This window comes from Fringilla coelebs, assembly GCF_963513975.1.
Source record: "Fringilla coelebs genome assembly, chromosome: 5".
NCBI lineage: Eukaryota > Metazoa > Chordata > Aves > Passeriformes > Fringillidae > Fringilla > Fringilla coelebs.
This window is the reverse complement of record NC_140033.1, coordinates 62,959,048-62,977,702: the sequence shown is the minus strand read 5'-3', so window position 1 is coordinate 62,977,702 and position 18,655 is coordinate 62,959,048. Positions and strand designations below refer to the sequence as shown.

The following is an 18,655-nucleotide window of genomic DNA, read 5'->3' as shown; positions in this document are numbered from 1 at the left end:
TGAACTTTCTTTTTTTTCTGCCACGACAGAAGCAAAGAATTTGAGGATCTGTCAATACCATGTCCTGCCATGGGAATTTTTATGTGATATTTTATGGAAAAAGCAATTTGTCAGATGGAAATTATTGTGAAATATGTTCAGACACAGCAGCTTATCTTCTGGAAACTGGGACTTTGGAACTGAAAAGGAACAGCACTGCTGAGAGAAGCAGCAAATGAGTGCTCTCCCTGGGGCAGAGCACTGTACCAGGATGGCTGTGTGTTTCTGGTCTCTCTGTTTATCTGGACAGCCCTGGCTTTGTGCTATGCCATAACAACTTGTGTAAAACCATGGTCAAAACTGATTCCTAGCAAAAACTACAAGGAGAGAAAGGCAGTGAATGCTGTCTGTTTTCTGCTCACTTTCTGCAGAGAGGCAAAGCTCATCTCTCGTATTCCAATCTGAAGTCCAAATGCCACATCTCTGTTTTTTGAGGAGTTATTGCCAGCACAGAGGGAAAACTAATTCAAGTTAGAGGTCAGAATAGTCTTTCTGATATGTAGTGATTACTGCTGTGGGAACCTTCTCAACTTGTGAAAATTTCTACCATCCACAAATGCGACACAGCTCATGGCAACCATGGGAAAATGCAAACAAATGGGTTTTATTATCCTAAAGCCTATTATGAATTTTAAAAAGGAATCAAAATGCTAGATAGCTCTGCTATAAAGTCTTAGTGTTTCAGTCAATTGTGGGTGGTGTGCCTAGCACCTCTGTATGTGCCTGCTTGTACAATATTTCTCACAGGTAAAGACATTCATGTATATACACACATGTATGTACACATATATACACACATACATGGAATGACTTACACAGACATAAATGAACACAAATATATATAGATACATATCTATATATACTCTCTATAATCTAAATTTTTAGATTATACCACTCAAAGATGGCAATATATGGAAACAACATGAGAACAAGTGAAGGTTACTGGTAGTAAGAGGATGAAGTGATGATAGCACAGGATCTGGTCACGTGCAGCAACAAACCTAACAAGCCATGGGGTGAAATGGAAAAAGGATATTAATAAATGGAAAAAAGCTTACACAGAGTCATTAATTTGGTACCACATAAAGGAACACCTAAATATTGTCATCACCTCTAGATATTAAACAAAGAGAAGGGGAGATGGGTTTGACGTGGGCTGGCATAGGCAGCTATGCCAGGTCCATAAGCATGGTTGAAGTACCAGCTGCTCATTTTGTTCCAGAGGCTGCAAATCCTGAAACCACGAGGGTGGGTGCAGTGTGCGTTACCTGCCAGGGTAGGAAGAAAGAGGTTATGATGATTTTGCTAGGTTTTCCCCACTGTCCTTTGAGGTGTGAGAAGAAGCCATTCTCCTACAGTCTTCTGGGACCTGTGTGTGGGATTCGGGTGAGGCTGAATGTAGGGATGGAATTCCTGTAGGCTGAGGAGGAATGGAACAGCTATGTATCTATCTATACAGACACAGATATAGATAGATAGGTATGTATGTATGTGCCAAATACATGTCCTGTTCTGTGCAGCACAGCCTTCCTGCTCCTGGTTTAGCTGCTAGAATCTTCTTTGCCCTGGTACTTTGAAACAGTTCAACAGCTATAGTTTGCTGCTGTCTAAACAATGAAAATAAAGTCTTATCTTTCAGAAATAAAGTCTAGAAGGTATTTTTGTTATGTAATTTTGGGAGGGCTTCGCCATGTTTCTCAGGAGGTCTCACCTGAATCCTTCCTTTCCGCTGGCTTAGACATCCCATCTGAAAGGGAAGAGCAATTTAGGTAACACCAGCTCAGAGATCGCAGCTTAAATGGCCTCAGATCACTGGGATTTTAAGAACATTGATTCTTCTTACAAGAAGATTAGACTAAATGTTTGGAACCATATCCATGAGGAACTACTTGAATACCAAAAAACCGTGAACAGCTGAGAAAAACCCCCACAAATCTTCCCCACTTTTCTCTAGAAAGTCTAAATTAGTTTAATTCCATTGAAGAGTTTCTTTAGAAAGGTTACATGAGGCTTATGTTGTTTCCATGATTTGTGTAGTTCCAGGTAACAGAGGAATTTCCATTCCTCAATATTTGTCTGAAGGAAAGTATCTTGATTATTTAAACAGTATACTTATTTATCTGGAGTTGCTTTTGGATCTACTAACCAATATTTTACCTTGCACTGGGGTATCTACTAAAGACCTCAAGACAGGACTGAAAAGGGACTTAACTGTTATAAGGGTCTTGTACTTCTGAACAGAGACTAATAAAATATGGGGCACTTTAAAAAATTTCCTAAGTTTTATCTTTTGAGTTCAGTCTGCCTGTTTGGACTCTTTCTTCATTAATATTCAAGAGAAAAATACATACATACATACACACACAAAGCATTATCACAGTCCTAACCTGCTGGTGGAGTACTAACTGAGGTGTCATCTTCATCTGTGAAAAGAAATACAAATGAAAAAGCACATGAAGAAACTGAAAGCACAGGCGATCATCTGCTCTAAAACAACTACATGAAAATGTGAAACCTGCAAAAGAAAGGGAAATAAATTGCAATATTCAGGAGCATTCACAATGGAAGATTCAAACTGATGAGGAAAGCTTTGCATAATTCAGTAGCTGAAATGGTAAACCTCGATATTTCAAGCAAGTAAAAAACAAGATGAGATGTGGACTGTGATCTGTGATTAAATCATGAGTTTATATGAGAGCTGCGGAGTGATTCTGTTTGTTAGAGATGTAATCCACAGTAATTACAATAAGAAAGCCACAATGAAATGAAGGAGAATCACATATCTAACCTGAGGAAGATGTCATTTCTCTGATGACCACGTCTGCAATTAAAATGTGCACCACATATGCATTCAGCATTATTAAATCAAGAGATGAAAAAGTTAAAACTAGTCCCTTCTATTTATGCTTTGCAATTTCTGTACTATAATATTAAATTAAAGTGCAAGGCTTACACAACTCAGGTTTTCCTCATATCAACAGGAGAACAGTTTTAAATAAGGAAAGAACTATTATCACCATGCTTTGTATTTTCCTTTTGATCACACTGAAAGTTGACTGTCATGAGGTATTAAATTGCTACAAACAATTGTTACCCAGATATTTTAAAATGTTAATCATATAGAATATGTTGAGGCTTATATTTATAAAAATCAAAAGCCTGAGAAAAACATGAAACTGGTGTTAAATGGAAACACTGTAATCATGATTATTAGAAAATCAGAATAAGGTAAAGAGCATCTTTACAAGAGTCTCTTTGAATTTTAGATGTTGACTAGAAACCTCAGAGATCAGCTTTGATAAAAATAAGCAAAAAGGTCATAGTGTCTTAAAATCCTAATGGTAAAAAAGTAAGAAAATAACCAAAGTATCCTTTGAAAGATAAAAATAAATTAGATATATTTAGGAATTAATATATAAGTTATATGAAGAATACATGTTTTTATGCAGGATCAGAAAATAATCTGTAGAACACTTCAAAATGGAGAACAGAGTTAAACAGGAACAACTTTGGAAAAATATTAACGCACATCTTTAAAGACAGTCTTTTTGGGGGTTGGATTTTTTTATATCTTGTATTTCTGTTTCCATAATGAAATTTTAAATCTGAAGTTATCCTTTGATTTTGACCTTAAAGTTATAATTTATCTATATTTTTTTCAAGGAAAAATTTCATAGCTATGACAAAAGCACAAATGAAATATAGTGAAATAAATGAAATATAATGAAAATGAAATATAATGAAAAGCATTTTCATAAACACTGGCAATATTGAATTTTTGGGTTTGTTTAACCAATGAAGGCTAATTAAAAGTCTGTTAATACAATTTGTCTACTTCACCATAACGTTTTACTCATTCCTTTTTAATGATTCATCAAACTTCATTTGAAAGATCCCTTGGGAGGAGGATGAAAGTTGTAAAAGGTATGCCTACACATGAAGGATTAATGTGTTATCTTTCAAATATCTTTTCTTATTCATAGAAAAAAAAAAAAAAAAGAAGAATGGAAGTGGTCTCATGACCTGCATCATCCAATGCCATAAGCAGATGTTGAAAATGCTGTAAAAGCACAGATTAAGTCATGTCAGACATTTTAACATACTGCATTAGCAGCTAAATGGATGCAAGGCTATGTTCTTCCACTGCAAATATTTCTCCATATTTCATGAAAGCATTAAGTATAGTTTCAGCTCTTTTTGTCAATGATGTCACCATTGTGATTGATGATGGCTCAAAGAGCCATTTGACTGAAAAAAAATAATTAAGACCAGTATAAAACATTTGATGTGAGGCATCCTACATGATGATGTATGATAAACAAGTTATGAAAGGACCACTCAGTTTTCTCTTTCATTTAATCATTTGAAAAACTAAAAAACCCCAAAAGAAGTTATTAGTTTTGCAGGGGGATTGCTGGGGTTTCTCCAGGGTAGCCTCTCATTTTTCAAACAAAATGTTAACATCAAAGACAAACAAAGGAAACAAACAAACAAACGTGTCAGAAGTATAAGGATGAAAGCCCAGTTGAATGTTTTAGAAATGGAAAGAGTATGAAAACACTACATGCTGGAGGGATTGTTTTGATAAATGGGTAATTATCAATCCATCACTCCTTCTGTCCCAGGCTTTTAGGACAAAATGGACTGACTGTTGGTCCAGCAGCTTTAGCCAGTTCAGTTTCTGTGATGAATGATTGCTTGTGCTGAAATAAAGTCTATTTGAAGATAACAAAACCAGCAATACCAGATCTGTCAGTAGAACTATGATCATTAATTCACTATCCTTATCTTCTGCAAGTAAACTTGTAATGGGACATATTTTTCAATCTGTTGCATGATAAGAGTTTGTTATAGGGAAATCAATGGATTCATTTGACAGTAGGCTGATAAAATGAATTACTCAATAGAAATCTTTATTCTTTGTCTGTGACATACATCCATTAACATATAGGGTAATTATGTTTCTTTTTCTTGTTTCTAAATTAACTGTGTTAATGTTGTCATTTAGAAATGAGAGCAGACTGAACTGTATCAGGATTAGATTCCTCAGAATGAAAGAACTCTCCATATCTCCAGAGAAGCTAATCTAAACACACTTAGTGTAACCTGAACATTAAAATTTCTGACTGCTGGCACAGCAAATGTGGAAACACATGTACAAAATAAAGAAATGACTGATTTATATATGAGCTGCTGGTATCAAGAATTTTAGACCTATTTTCCCCTGGTTTGAAACATCTCACACAAAATGGGAGCTGCTACTCTGCCATCAGCCACATTGTTGACAAACTTAATGTTGTGGAGTGTAAAAACCTATTAATTGTATATTATTTTATTTTTCTATTCTACTGTTTATGCTGAAATTAGAGAGCACAGCAAGACTGAGAGTTTCAAATTTAGTTGACTTCAATTACCAATCTGATTTTCAAAGGGAGTGCAGCAGTGCCATCAAGGGGACTTGGCACTTTGGAAATGGTAAATGAAGTAAAAACCCACAGGGGGAAGTTTTAGTAGGGAGATGAATGGATAAGTGAAACCTGGGAGAATACAAGGATGACACATGCAATGAACATTTTAGTAGATGGTTGGAAGAAACCTAGAGGAAAGCTATTAGTAAAATATACAGAAATTTTAGTAGCTCTCTGAATGGCCGGATGGGACCTAAAAAAAGGAATGAGCAAATTGATATTAAAATTTTACTATTATTCCAGCAAGTGGGAAGAAAATGATAACATATTTAATCTGTAAGATAATGCTAAAATTAACAACAAAGACACAAGCATTTAAATTGAATGAATATAAGGCAATGTAGTAAATTTGGAGGATTTGTGTTGATTCACTTTCTTTTTCCGAAAATAAAATGGATGATATATCCTGAATTTCTACAACACCATTATAGATCTTTTAAAACTGGTTTATTTTATAAAAGAAAATTTTATGCTTACTGCTCTGAGCTACTAATTTACAGGAAAATAACCGTGAGATACAAAGAATTTACCACACTGTTTTTCATTTCATAACTTTACAGTGAACACAAAGGAATATAAAAATATAATTTCACACAGACAATAAGTACCAAAAAGAAATAGAACAATAAAACAGACACACAGAAAGGTATACTCTATCTTCCTAATGTCTGTTGTTAATATTTTCTTAGGGATGAGGTGAAAATGATGGACTATGGGGTTTACATGGAGTACCAAGATTTCTTTCCTAGATGCCAAGTTCCAGCACAGTCCCATTTCGGGTTCCTGCAGTGTCTACAGTCTAGCTCGGAAATTATCAGCAAACAGGTCACAACTGCTGGCACACAAATATTGCATAATTGCTGTGGAATTCAGATATGAAATGTTTCCCATTTTGTTTCCACTCAGGGAAGTACCTAAATCTGTTACTTCTGAAGCTGCAGAAAGTCTTTTACATACAGCTTACATAAAAGCTAATGTCTAGCTGGTCTTGTCATAATTTCCTTGCTGAACTGTTCATTTTCAAGTGTAAATGATTTTGGACAGGTTGGAAGAATGGAACCTTTTCCCTTTTTGTGACCTATGCTCACCTTATATAGATTTTTTTTTTCCTGGCACACAAACCTGAAGGAATAAGTCTATGAAAATATGTTTTCCCTTATTTGGTGATATTCTGCAGTAAAACAAGAGCTGATAGGAACAACTGCACTGTAACTAATTTTTAGAAGTATTACTACTGAGTGTCTGTCAATGACATCTACTTTGCTTTGCAGAGGTGACAGTTTCACTGGAGCATGGCAGAAGGTCATCTATCTATTAATATTCAGACTTTCACTGGAATTTTTACAGAGGCAACAGCTGCCACCATGGGTTGAAACTGGGAAAATTCTCCATAGTAGGATCTCAAAGAATATTTTTTGGTAACAAAATCGTCCTAGCAGGTTTCTCTTAGGAGGAACATTTTTCCTCCTAGAAAATACTTGTCTCCTTCACTAAATTCAAAACAGAAACATAATAATGTATAAGAAGATAATAGAAGTTTTGGAGACCTACCATGTTTTCATTTTTATTCAGTGAAATGTAGGCTTGTAAGCAGTGAGGAAATCACCATTCATGTTCAGTTTGGGAACAAACATTTTTCTCATATCCAAATTAAAGCAAGCAGAACTAACTGTTGGAATAGCTTGAGGCAAGACTTTCATCTTTTTTTCCTATCATTAGGCATGCAAATTATTTCTGAATTGCATTTCCATTACCAAGTTGACAGATTTGATTACTCACACAAAATTTTGTGTGTCAAAATAATTGCTCAATGCAAGGATAACTGGCAAAATAGCATGCACTGACGCCTGGTTCAGCATTCTTATTTTCAAAAGGGTACTTGAATCACACATTCTTAGTGTTTATATTTTGACTCTGCTGAGAAAAATAGCCATGCATGCCTTTGCCAAATAAATCTGCAAGTATCAAGTATACATCCAGTCTGTCTAAAAGAGAGGATTTTGTTTGGAAGACACCAAAAACCAGAATACATTTGCAAGCAAGCCATTTCTTGATTTGCCATGAAAAAGCATAACCATGCCAGATGAAAAGCAAGCATTGCATCAGCTGTAAGCATATCTTGGTCTGCTTTAGCCTTTGATCAGAATTAAGTTTTTAAAAAGAGATTATTCTTTTCAAAATAACATGATGGGGTGTTTGATTTCTATTTTGGCAGGGCTCCTACAAAAAGCAGAGAATTTGGCCCAGTTCCCTCAAAATGCATCCTCCTAAGCAGAAGAAATGACAACAGAGTTAGAATCTAATCCCAGCAGCACAAAAATACGTGGTAAAACTCGAGCTGATGATTGCTGACGCTGCTGGTGGAACAGTTATCTCTTTCTTCCCAGCAGACACAAGTCCTCAAACACACTTTTCAGAACGTGTAAAGATCTCTTCTGCTGGGCTCCCAATGAGGACAGAAAGATGGATGTGTGATTTTTAATTTCAGATGAAAAAAAATCTGTGGGGTTTTTGAAAGGTATAATATCAAACTTCTGTGGTAGAACAGAAACAGCTTAGAATGACAGTAGGGCATTGTCCACTTTATTTAAAAGCAACCAATGTGCACAGTTTCTGATTTTTAGCAAGCTTGGTCAGAGGCAACAGCCAGGCTCATTTAAACACAGCTTTCTGCTCATGCAAATCACTTGTAATTTGGTCCATTAATTGAATATAATAATAATAATATATATACAATACAAATACTGTTGCTAAAGCACCAGTCTGGTTTGCAGGGTTTTTGGAGATATTCATGAGTATCATAATTTCCTTGGGCTGGCTAAGTCATGCAAAAGGATCTAGGAAGCCTCATATCACACCTCTGAAATTTAGCACCAAAATTCTGAATTAAAGCTCAAACAATCCAGCATCAGAACAGCATTTAGTTTTCTTTACTGCCCATTTTTAAAGTATAGTTTCAGACTTACCTTTACCCTTTTCATTTCCACCCTCCTGTGGTGTTTTTTGTTCTGTGTAGGAAGTACAAGTACAGTTTTGAGAGGATCTTAAAGTAAAAAGAAAGACTTACACAGCATTAAAAAATGCAGGTTCTGCTAGTATTGGAAAAACAACATTAAAGAATGATTGCTTTATGTGTATATGCAATATACAGTTGAAATCCCATTAAACATTTTCCAACCTGGCGATATCAATGCAATTTCTGTGTTTTGAACAAGTCATTTAAGATCAATGTTCCTGGACTCAGTGGAAAAAAAAAAGCTGGGTTTTTTAGAAGCAGCAGTTGTCAGTCTCTTGTTCTTGGGCTAATTTGCAAAAGCTTTTGAAATGAGTTACATATCATTGTTAATTGGAAAGAAATTGGATCAGACATGAGTTACTGCCGCTCAGCTGATCCTAAAAAAAAATTTACCGAGAGAGTGTATTGAGGATATTCCTTAATTCTGTATCATCATCTTCATCATTTTCAACATAGTCTTGCTGAGACTACTTCTATTCAGTTTTCTTGATCAGAACTGCCAGCCTGTCCTCTGCTCCAAGCAGGTGAATGTGAATTATTTTTGACCTCATCTCTATGAGAAAACTTGGATGGTGCTTTAAACAAAGCAACAATTTCCACACTTTCTCTATTTCAGGACTTGATAGGATTCCTATTGGTTTTGGTTTCCTACTTCATTCAATCTGGAATCTTGTCAAATCATGTGCTGTCTTCAAGGTATTAACACTCAATATCCTATTGCCTGTGGACAATGGCTGTCTGCAGCAAACTTACCTCTGTGCTGCCTGACAGAGCATGGCTTTGGGTGATGGTCAATAGACTAACATTGTCAGGATGGAATTAAGATAATTTTTGTTCCATGGAGAAAACATCTGCAAGAGCCAGTTGATACTCTGATTACCCTGATTTCTTGTTCACATGTGTGCAGCCACAGTAACTATGAAAATTAAAGCTGAAACTTAAAAGGGAACGCCACATTCTGGTAATGTGACAGACTCATGGATGCCTCCGTCTGGATTCCCTAAATTCCCAAACTCCCAAATTCCCAAACTCTGTCAGGTTTTCCATCTTGGCCAGATTTTCCTGTTTAATGGGACTTTTGCTACAGTAACACTTTCTTTCCCCAGCAGGAACTGGGATCAGGAGATTTCACTGATCTTGGCAGATGGGAGCATGTCAACATATTGTATGAATACTTCATCAGTCAAAGTGCTCCACACTTGTGGCTTGACACTGAGATCTGGAAAGACCTCTCACAATGACTTCCCAAAAATTTCCTGGTGCAGTTCAAGATGCTTGGTTATGCCCAATAAACTATTTGTAAGTTATAAAATTTGGAATCTTGAAACCAACTTCCCTCTTTGTGTATTAATGATAATCCAAGATAACAGCATCTTGAGTCAGGCAGAAGGAAGCCAGAAGTGACTGGCACGTCCAGCTTAGAAATATCCCAGTTTGGTCTCTGCCTAACATAAAGGCTTAATGACACCCTACTTATTTTTCAGAAGAAAAACAGGTAAAGAGAAAAAAAAGGAGGTCATAGAAGTGGTTTTGTATTTAATCCTGTGCTTTTGAATAGAAAGGAAGATTGTAATTTTTTGAAAATGTTAATAGATATTTTTAATGTAACGCTTCAAAGATGCTATTCCTTTCTGTATATAAAAAGCTGTTTCTCATTTCAGTTCTACTTGAAAGTTAAGATTGATTAAAAACATGAATTCAAGTACAAAGTATATCAGGTAAGACCCTAAGGGTGAAATTAATTAGTTTAATATTAACTGTACAAATTTTATGGTTGAGTAAAATATCATTAATTAAAAACCAATTAACTTTCCTTACAAATATATGCAATATGAAAGAGTTCATAACACAAAAATAATATGTGGATAATTTAACCATGAAACTCCTTGTGGCAAATGATACCTTTGTCATTTTTTAATCAAAGTGTGTATTGTTGAAACAAAGACATCTTCAATCAGGCTTGTAAAATGCCAGTAATCAAGACAGTAAGTAAAGGCAGATTTAACACTTGTAGGGTATTTGTTCTGTTTGGAATTGCTGTTTAGGTTGCTATACAGAGAATAATACTCACCAAATGGTTACATTGGACATGCACATTGTAGATATAGATATGTATTATATATCAACATTGTATATCTATCTATGTAGATATATATATATATAGATATATCTACATTGTATATCTACGTTATCTGAAAAAATAACAGAAGTTACTCAATGGCACAAGGCAAAGGCTTGGCCACCTTTCCAGCTCCACTAAAGAGAATTCTTGCGCTTTGCAAAGTTGCAGCTTAACCTGAAGCCCTCATCCTTATGAGTGAATTTCACCTCACCAAACTTTGGCTTCCTGGAGCTCAGCCACTCCATTCTAGACAATAAATCAGACTCCTCAGGGCAATTGCCTGCACATGGATATCTAGTGACATTTTACATAGGGTACCTGGGAAACGCCCATTGATGAGCATGTATGACCCAGGATGTGCTCCACTGCTCAGAGGTGGAGCTGATGAACTGCTCAGATCTGATACATAACTTTCAAAGAGCTAAAAGTAAGGGTTGAAATGAATCCCATGCTTGAGTCTGTCAACTTTGCTCACAGAGTACTGTTGAGGCAAAATGAAAGGGAGTATTTTGGTGATTGGATGCCGCCCAGCATCAGAGAGGACAGCATAATTTTAACCACATAATTTAAACAGCCATGATTTACCTGTATTCTGAAGGACATGTGCAATATTGAGCAAAGAACTAGTCACTCACAAACAAAACTTGAGTCTGAAAAATCAGTATTCAGGCAAAGTGAAGTGAGGATATCTTACTTGGGCAGGCTTTTTTACTCATCTTAACTGTTCTCTTGCTTTCAAAGAGACAATGAGCACAAACCAGTCTCATGCAAGTGTTGTTAGTGCCGCAGCTCAAAGGAGCATTTTTTACACTAACCTGGAGGTGGCGGTGCACTTTCATTTTCAGTTTCTGAAAAAATGAGAAAGACAGATATTGAGCTTCAAACACAAGCAAATATTCTTCATACATTTGGTATATGTTTGTTGACTTTGAGTTCTTTAATAAGGAAATGCAGTTGTGAAATTTATTCTGCTTTCACGCGCGCAACATGTGGCAACTTCAGAGTGACAAGGGCAGAGATCTAAAGCTCTTGTTAGGCAAAGAGAATTTAGTGAAATTGTTTAGTTTGGAAATAGATAATATTAATGGAAACATAGAATCATTTGTGTTGGAAAAGATCTTTAGCACTGAGTCCAACCACTAACCCAGCGCTGCCAAGTCACTTCTACCCCACATCCCCAAAACTCGCATCTACACATTTTTAAAATTCCTGCAGGGATGCTGAGTGCAGTTCTCTAGGCAGCCTGTTCCAGTGCTCAACAACCCTTCCAGTGATGAAACTTTTCCTAATATCCCATCTCAACCTCCCCTGGCACAAACTGAGGCCATTTCCTCTTGAGCTATCACCTGTGACTTGGGAGAAGAGACTGAGCTCTACCTGTCTACAGCTTCCTTTCAGGTAGTTTTAGAGAGAGATAAGGACTCTCACTCATGTGCAAATTTAAGCAAAATTTCCACCAACTGAAATAATATCAGATATGATTTTAAATTTGAAATGCAATGGATCCATTAACTTAGGGGGATTACACAGAGTGAATCCAGAGACCTTCACCTCATTTTCAACCACACCATTAAATCTAGAGTTCAATGTTCAGTGCAAGCAGAAAGTAAAAACAAAACAAAACAAAACACTACAGTTTAGCTGCTCTGAGTGTAACCTGCAATATGTTTAGGTTTTCTTTCTTTCAATTATGATTTTTTATGTAAACCACTTCCCTTTTCAATGTGTGATACACAAACCAGGCTTTTTATCCTATTTAAATGCTATTCTTTTGGGATTAGACGTTCTCCCATCTAAAAACATAAGAGCAAATTGAATAGCTGAAATATATTTTTAAAACAGAAAAGGAAGCTTATTTTCAACATTTAAAACATTTAGGAGTCTAGACAGTTTGAAAACAGCAATATTTTATGGCACTAACATTGACTTACAGTTTAACTATTTATAAAAAGCAAAGATTTAAAAAGTTAAAACCCTGACCTGAAAGAGTAGATGGCTCCTACTAACCTTTGTCATGTTGTGGACATTAACCCTTGGTACCCCCACCTCAAGCCAGATTCAGGAAAAAAAATTCAATCTCCATCACATAGGAATGCTGGGAAGGCTACTTCTTTACACTCAGTTCTAAGTATAACTAAAACAATTCTCATTCTTGATAAATACATTTAATGCTTAAAAGGGAGGAATATTTTTAGTGCAAATATAATTTTAAGCTGAGTGTGTGAATTGGATATGGTTTAGGGACTTCCACTCACATACACAGATAAAACAGCAAATCCTTGTAGGGGTTCCAAAGAGAATTCCTTGCTACAAGGAAAGGGCTGGTGTTGTATGTTCTGATCACAGCACCCACCACACAGAATGGAAGGAAGTACATTAAAGACCAACACACAGAGTGTGAAAAGAATGAAATATCTTTACATAGATTCACTGCAATTCATTTTTTCTGGTCTAATTACTGACATACTAAGGGTTTTTTTGCAGCCAAGAAAAATATGAAATACCATCATATGAAAACATGAAAGTTGTACCACAAAGAGTATGTCTGGGAACCTATTTGCTTTGCTACCATGACATTTCTCACTGTTTCTGCTGAGAGTAAAAAATTCTGCTGAGACATCACTGTGGCATGGAAGTATGCTTCTTGCATGGAAAATAGCAGGAAATTATTGATTGTATAATTTTCCTTGTGAAATTAATAGCTAGAAACAGGGAGTATTCTTATGAACACTGGATTAGAAAACCCTCCCTGCCTCACCAGTGAGAGTTACAGACCTATAATTAAAAACTCAACAAATATAGCACTTTCCACTCAGATGAAAGGCTTCTGAGACTTTTGAGGGACCTGCCTTGAATTTTGCTTTCATTTTGAGAGGTATTCCATGGCTTCACTAACTGTAATGCTGCTCAGCAATCACACAAGTCCTGCATCACCAGGAACACATGTTAGCCAAACAGCACAGACCAGACCTGAAACATTATTATTGTTATAGTCTAAACCTCCTCTCATGCATGCAGACAACAAAAGGAGGCATTCAAAACCTGAGTACTCTCACAGGCAACCTACTCTGTTGGACCCTGTTCCTAGCAGAGAACTTGGACTAGACTTTCTCCAAAGGTCCTTTCCAATCTCAGCTATTCTGCAATTCTGTGATGGGACAATGACTGAAGCCTGACCAAGAAGCCAGCAGTTTGTTTCCTAAAGCATAATTCAAGGCTGTTCAGGTTACTGCTAAGGAAACTGAGGCAAGAATGGAGCTCAAAGGAGAGACCTGAAGTACAATGTGGGAATTAAAAAGAAAAGGGGAAAGTTCCAGGCACTGTGGGTGGCAGAGACATGGGAGATACTTCAACATAATCTTTTGGCCATATGCAACCCCTTTCATGGTCATGCCTGGCTTACACTTCCATTCCTGAGGACAGCCAGGAAAAAAACCATTAATAGCTCCGAGTAGTTTCCACCTCCCCAAAGAATGACAGCCCTCTCTGGCTGACCTCTGCAACAGGCTTGTCAGCCAGGACAGGGCTCTGCACTCTCAACCAGCAGCTCATGGTTGTGCTCCTTCCCTAGGAGGCATGCTCCCTGGAGTCCCCACATGCCATTCCCCACAGCCTGTTGCCTAATATGGTTCTCTGCCCAGGCATTGTCAGGGCACTGCTGGTGGAGAAAGTCTCCAGTACGCAATCCTCAATCCCTTTGGAGAAGTGCAGCTCACTGGGTTGCAATGATGCCTCTTGAGCTAAAGGGGAAAGAGGCTGTTGAGGGTCCAGTTACCACTGAACTGACACCATAATGTCAAGTGTGCCTTCTACAGAATAAATAAAGTTAACTTCTGCTTCAGAGTTTCTGAAACAAAAGGTGTCTTCTTTGCAGTTCTTTATTTGAGGACTGAGAAAGTTGTACTTGTGCTAAACACACACCTTGGGTTAGTCATTGGCTGTGAAACTGGTAATGCACCTGGCCTGATGTAATTTTACAGCAAGGACAGGAATGAACTTAGCAGTCCTCTCTACATAGCTGCTCAGAAGAGATAGTGTATTAAGTGTAGTTAGCAAATAAAATGAAAGCACAACTGTCACTTAGATAACATCTCCAGAAATGCTTTCATGCCTCAGCCATGTCATGAGATGCATTCAGGATCCAGTTTGACACAGGATATGAGCACTTAGAGCCAAGACATTTTTTATTTGTAATTTATAATTATATACGCACGCATACACGCTTGAAAATCAGCAGGAGATGCAACTTGACCCATTACCAACAATTTTCCGTCTCTTTTCCACATTTATCATGTTCAGTTTTTCAGATAAAATAAGACTTAAAATCTCTTGCTGTGTATATATAACTAAGCTTAAAGTTCCATGATATTAATTGATGTGCTAAAGTTATGAAAATACTTAAGAACCATGTTAAAATGAGGCTGCCATTATTTAAAATTTCAATTCCATTTTAGGTCTGATTGCACTGGCATCTGACCTGCCACAGCCAGAAGAAGCTTTGGCAGGGAACTGACATAGGGATGTCAGTTTGTGTGTGGTGGCCAGTTCTCAAGGGCTCTGGCTTCCCACTTCCACTGGCTTTTCTGGCAGCACAAAGCATAGAAACTCCCTGACATCACATATATTACCTTTCACACTGGAATGCAATCATAATGAGGCATGATGGTGGTTCTAAAACAGCCTCCAGGTCCTGCTCTACTGCTGTGCTGAAAGCAAAGTGTCCTGGAGACCTGCAGTTCAGAGTGTTCAAGAACTACATCCTGTCAGCAAGCATACTGGGAATGAGGTCTGGCTGGAAAACCCTGCCCATCATTCAGCTCTGTACTCATGACCAGCTTTGTTTTGGGTGGGCTTAAGAACTTTCAGTCATTTTGGAAAATGAGTAGTGGGTGGGTTTTCTGGGTTTTTCACCTTGGGTAAGTAAAGGAAATAACCTTGAGCATTAAATCAGGGCTTGTAGAAAGCCTAAAGATAGAATTTCACTGTCATTGGGCTGGAACATTCACAGGAAGGAGGAGGAAAGTCTCCTGCACTAATTTCTCCCTGGAGTTCTATACAGATCAGTTACAGCCCAGCAAAGAATATCCAAGGGATTCAGGATCTCACCCAGTCTGAGCAGAGGACTCATCCCCCATTTACCTGGAAGGGAAAGCAGGACTGTGGCTGCACCATCATGGACACAGGTATGATATCTGTCTTTGCAACAGCAACATATTAAAGAGACTTTCAAATGTCCAACAACATGAGAATAGCCACTTCATGCTTTTTGTCACAAAGACCTGTCACCGTCAGCTTGTGTCAGATTTTGCTAGGTGGATTAACCTTGTGGACACAGCCTTGAGGGATCAGACCAATGTAACTGTTACACAGGCATTCCTAAACTGCTGACTCTGCTGGTCAGACAAAAATAGACAAAATGCTGTTTTGGAGAGAGCAGGGCTCCCCCCAGCCCCTGTGCAGTTGTCGTGTGTGAGGATTGTCCCCTGTGCCCAGCCCCAGCAGGACACAAGGACCATCCTTGTGGCACCAGGCTTGCTCCTGAGGTAGATGATCCTCTGAAAGAGGTGGGCAGGCAAGGACTAAGGATGTGGAGCAGTTGCTTGGCACACCTCATGTCCAGATCAGCAGCAGACAAAAGCAATGAAGCTTGTTCCTTTTCTTCCTTTTGTTCCCAGAAAAAAAGGTGCTCCAAGAAAGAGAAGCAGCTCAAAATGGTTGGATGATTTTTCGTGGATCACTTCAGGCAAATCACACTGGCACCAATGATGTGGGTAAAAGCCATAGCCTCAACTTTTGGGAGACAGGAATTTATTCAACAAACTACAGAGATTACCAGAACATGAGGAGCATTTCATTGGGAAACAGTGCTGTTAGCAGACCCCAGAAAGCAAGCTGGGAAAGAGAGCACTTGGTTCAAAGTCATTTATAATCAATGAAAGTGCATTCAATTTGACATAAATTGAAATAAAATTATTACTAATTAAAAAAAAAAAAAAAGAGAGAGGAATGCTTATCATTCTGCACAGTCATGCACACAGGGTCTGCCTGGTGCCTCATAAGCCTGTTTCCACTGAGAAATAATCTGATTTGTGTGCAACTTCTGCAGACAATTCCAGTCTGAGCAGAAGCAAGAAACTACAGCTGAAATCAGTACCCTATATTATGAATGTCCATGAACACTTATTTTTTAAAATATACCTAGAGGAACTGTTCTAAACAGAGATTGGTGCTGAATCCTGAAAGCAGGTTTGTTCTGAAGGACTGAAGTAAATAAGCTCTGGTGTCTTATTGGTGCTTGGTTGGCTGGCCAAATGACTATTATTGTGGCCAACAGTGTGATAAAGCCAAACTTATACATTTATCATGTATTTCTAGTTTCTGTTTCCATTTCTAGTGATGGGTTGTACAAGATAAACTGCTGGGTTTGACTTGTGACAGCGTTTAGAAAGGAAAACAACAACCTTCCATTAAATACTCCCTCTTATTGTAACAAAGTGAACAAATCAGCATGTTCACTGAAGATGAGGTTATTTTCTATTCCAACAGCTGAAAGTGTCACAGTCCAGTGATGCACATTTAAGTAGGGGACTGAAAAAGAAGTAGAATTAACAAAGAGTTTGCATAAAAATTTAGTCTGGTATATGATTAAAATTCAAAAAACCCAAACAAGCCCAAGGATAATAACTAGTCCCAGCATATAAACTCACTGAGAGTAGTCCCATTTCAGGATTAATTTAAATGCTTTCCATTTAAAAAGATTTTATGGGCCACCAGAGCCAATCAAGCCATCACATGCTAAGTATAAGAATGTTCTCTGACTTGAGGGCTGAAAAACTGAATGAAAAATTGGAACAATAGGGAATTCTGTGGAATGGACTAGACATCAAAGAAATAGTTTACAGATCCACATGAGGAGCTGCAGTATAATTGGTGAGTCCAGATTTTTCCTTCACTGCCATTCATAGTTCTAGAAGTGCATTAAACAATCATTGCTTATTTTGAGGGTTTTCCTTGTGGTTTCCACTTTTCTGAAATGATGCTGCTAGATCCAACCTGACCATATGTAAACTTCCACTCATTTCTTATGCTTTCACATGGGAATTAACCTTTAAACACTGTAACCATGACCTTGAACAAAAGTAATTTAAGAAAATATATGTTTATATATCTATAGACTTCCAAGTATCTTCTTTTCAGACTCAAAATTTCACGTGTGCTGTAACAGGGATCTGGAAAGCTGCAGAGCATTGACAGTATTTAAGATGGGTAGGTGAAGTTTAGTGGCTATAGTCTGGTTATCAAGTTCCCATTCTTAAACTCATTTTTAGCCTACTCAGTCCACAAGGCACCAGGATGGAGTAACTGAATTCCATTCTATTTCAGTGATATCTTTCTTCTCTTACTTTATATCAAAGAAAATAACCCATAAAAGTTAGTTCCTGAGCACTTGTGCAGATAACAGAAAAAATGAGTATCTGTGCTTGTATATCACAATTCACTGACCAGTAGACCACAATTTGAGTGCCAAATGTTGCTGAAATCTTTGACAAAATCTTTTTTCATTGAGTTTTTGCAATAACAATTTTCTAATTTATTTCATCATTAAAACCAAAAATCCCAATTTGTGGGTTTCTTTGACTTCCAAGACTAAAATTTTGTGATGCTATCTAGCATGCAAAATCTTGCAGAAAATGTTCTGCTTGTTAACCACTTACCAGAGAAAAGAGTTTTGCTGAAATGTGTTACAGTATTTAACAATGTGAAGAAATTCAGTTTACAGTCATTACTACACCTTCATGAGAAGACTTTGTCAGCACACCTGTACTTGCAGAGCCTGAGACTATTCATGGTGACATTGATTTATCATTAATTCCACATCCTGATGTGTTAAATTTTATTTCCACGTTTGGAAATAAAAACATTCTCTTTTGAAATGTCACTGCAAAACTTGTTATACAATGAGGCATATGCAATACTGAATGCTGCTGAAAGCAGTTCTTAGTGTGCATT

General features: G+C 37.3%; 1 protein-coding gene across 1 annotated transcript in view; it reads right to left on the bottom strand.

Moving 5' to 3' along the window:
* MYBPC1 (myosin binding protein C1) overlaps positions 1–18,655 on the bottom strand; it is a gene marked incomplete at both ends in the record, with an annotated part of 66,264 nt that overhangs the window by 34,734 nt on the left and 12,875 nt on the right. The window contains 5 exons of the mRNA XM_084206279.1: positions 1,751–1,786; positions 2,427–2,462; positions 2,828–2,860; positions 8,474–8,515; positions 11,461–11,493. Coding sequence (XP_084062405.1) covers positions 1,751–1,786; positions 2,427–2,462; positions 2,828–2,860; positions 8,474–8,515; positions 11,461–11,493 — 180 coding nt within the window. The remainder of the gene's footprint in view (positions 1–1,750; positions 1,787–2,426; positions 2,463–2,827; positions 2,861–8,473; positions 8,516–11,460; positions 11,494–18,655) is intronic.